Genomic DNA, 2682 nt, shown 5'->3' with positions numbered 1-2682 from the left:
TCATCCCAAATTAGCTGGACTTCATCAGATAGAGAACAAGAAAAGCTAGCCCTTACTTTATACTTGAAACAAAAACTCATGACCAATCACAATTTGGAAAAGTAATTGATGCACCAACTGTAAAGCACTATCAGCATTACAAAGTTACAATCATTACAAATTTAAAGTACAATAACAAAAAGCCATATTAATATACTTCAAAAAAAATACTAAAACACTAAATTAATAAAATAACACTGTTTATTTGATATACGCTTTCCTCTTTAAAGGGGGTTGTATAGAAATGTCATTTAAACCCAGGAATACCATGGCATTAAGATGTATTTGCCACCATAATTCCCGTTCTTCTAAGCAGATTTTCCATGGGGCGCACTGAGCCTGATGTTTGACCTGTTCTATAACACAAAATTTAAAGTGATGGCCAGGGAAATCAAATTGTATATAACTTGTTTGTGCATTTGATAACCTGTTCAACCTGCAGAGAGTCCAGCCTGTGATGCAATGTAAAAAACGTGCCCCTCTGCACTGATGAAGCCTCACATTATCACATTAGTGATGCACTGTATGCATCTTCCCTCTACAAGACTGAGGCTCCCATTTCTATAGATTTCTGGATCTTCCTCTAATCTCTTTTCTAAGCCAGTGACAGTGTACAACCCCAAGATAATAGATATGGAAATGAACAAAGAAACATTTCTCTGCCCAGACTGGAAGTTTCTCACACAGCTGCTGTGGTTGCAGTCTGAAAAGGAGTTGTTGGGTGCCAGGGAGGTGAACCAGTCAGACAAGAAAATACACTCTTCAATGGAGGATCAGGGACTCCCAGTGAGTGGGTGCAGATGAGCAGAGAGAGTTAATATATGGAAGCTGTAACCCTGCAGCAGACACATTTTTTTTTTTTTTTTTTGCTTTACCTTTAAATTTCAAATTCCACGCTGGATGTGGGCACCATCCAAACTTAGTTTTGCTGCTGCATCTTGTGTGGTACTTCAATGGTAAATAATTCAGGAAACTGGCTACATTAATGCTTATAAAGTGTTTTCTAGCCATTTTAAATTGAAAAATAATGAAAGACCAGAACTGTCAGGGATTTTAAGAATTTTGTGTGTTAACTTTGCGAAACAGGGAAGGTTTGTATCTCACATTTAGTCCTTCTAAACAAATATGAAATGTAGGCTAAAAACTTTTGGTCACGTATTCCTGTCTTTATGAAAGCTATAGCTCATGGATTTTCTTGTACCTTTTTCTAACAGGCTAAATATGATGCAAACCAAGAGGCAAAGAAAAAGCTGCTACCTGTTTCATCTGGAGACCTTGATCCTCATCATCGCCATCAGGACCTTTCTTCATCTAAGATGCAGAATGGCACCTATCCAGGCATAGCAGACTATCAGTATGCCAGAAATAATCTGACTGATCATTTCCAGTATAACAGACAGAACTATAGTAGTGCTTACAGTTCAAATCGATATGACATTTAGAGGTCCAGTGACAAAGGCTGCAGACCAAGAGTTTTTAGATTTTATCACCTGAGCTTCTCTCAAGCCACGGAAAAGAGCTGGAGTCTACCGTACTGAATGATGGCATTCAGCATCTTCATAAAAAGGCCTACATTAGGAGTTAATTACATTTCTAATGAGTAATAAGCTGTCATTCGGACAGTTCACAGAAGTAGGTCATCCATGACATAAATACATAGAATCACTATCCATTATCCTATTGTATTTGGCCAGGTTCAGCAAGAAACAAAATCTTGTACTTTTGAATACTTCAGTTGCATAATATTTTTCAGAATTTCTTGGAACTCCCCTGAAAGAGCCTGGGGTCTTCAGTGGGAGGCTGGCCCCACCATTTAAGAAACACTGTTATAAACTGTAAACTAACTTATTTCTAGAATTTATTTATGAATGTGGGGAAAAAAGTGTTGCAGTTCTCCCTTATAGTATTGGCTACAGGGTGTGACCAGCCAGAGGAGAATGAACATTTGCAGGCATTTCAGTTTTTTCTTCTGCCCATTGGACAGTAGAATGTTTAAGTACTGTGCACCTTACAAGGCCATAGGCTTCAATGTCAAACCAGGCAGCTATTATTTGGCACTTGTTTGGAGCAGAAAGATTAGCATGTATAGTGGTTTACCATACACGTAATAAGAAAATTATTTAAACATTTTTGTTACATGCCTGTATATCTGGATTGTCTGTAATAACCAGGAATGGGAAACTTATTTTAAATTGACAGAATTGTTTTTGAACTGTTGATTGAAGTGACTGTTTCTTTGACTTGATAAGAAACAATCCAGTCAGTAATCATTCTCTTTCCAGCTTTATGTACAAGACCATAGTGAACTCGCATTGTATTGTTAACAGCATTTGAAATTTTGAATTTGAGTTGCTTTAGTCATCCTTGTTATAGGTGATGGTCAAATAGTTTTTTTTTTTTTTTTACTTTTTTGGCCCCTGTGGAGTGTCTAAATTAAGCCTTGCCTCCATACCAATTCCTGTCCAAATGCAGTCATCAGAAGATGCACAGTGGGAGGGAAACCCCCAAGGCTTGTGCCCTTCATCTTGTGTGGGTTTTGGGACTTTGTAATGATCCCACTTCCTTCCCTTTCTTGGCCTGTAAGCACAATTCAGTAAACATAGTATCAACCCTGATGCAGGTGCATGATTTCACATAGTGCTC

General features: G+C 37.9%; 1 protein-coding gene across 1 annotated transcript in view; it reads left to right on the top strand.

Moving 5' to 3' along the window:
* LOC122787848 (solute carrier family 35 member E1-like) overlaps positions 1-2256 on the top strand; it is a 122047-nt gene extending 119791 nt beyond the window's left edge. Inside the window, exon 4 of the mRNA XM_044054764.1 lies at positions 1254-2256. Coding sequence (XP_043910699.1) covers positions 1254-1481 — 228 coding nt within the window. The 3' untranslated portion in view covers positions 1482-2256. The remainder of the gene's footprint in view (positions 1-1253) is intronic.
* Positions 2257-2682: the final 426 nt, after the last annotated feature.

Source organism: Protopterus annectens, chromosome 13.part0 (genome assembly GCF_019279795.1).
Source record: "Protopterus annectens isolate FY-2018-M chromosome 13.part0, PAN1.0, whole genome shotgun sequence".
Taxonomy (NCBI): Eukaryota; Metazoa; Chordata; order Ceratodontiformes; family Protopteridae; genus Protopterus; species Protopterus annectens.
The sequence above is the reverse complement of the archived record's forward strand: the minus strand, read 5'-3'. Positions and strand labels throughout refer to the sequence as shown.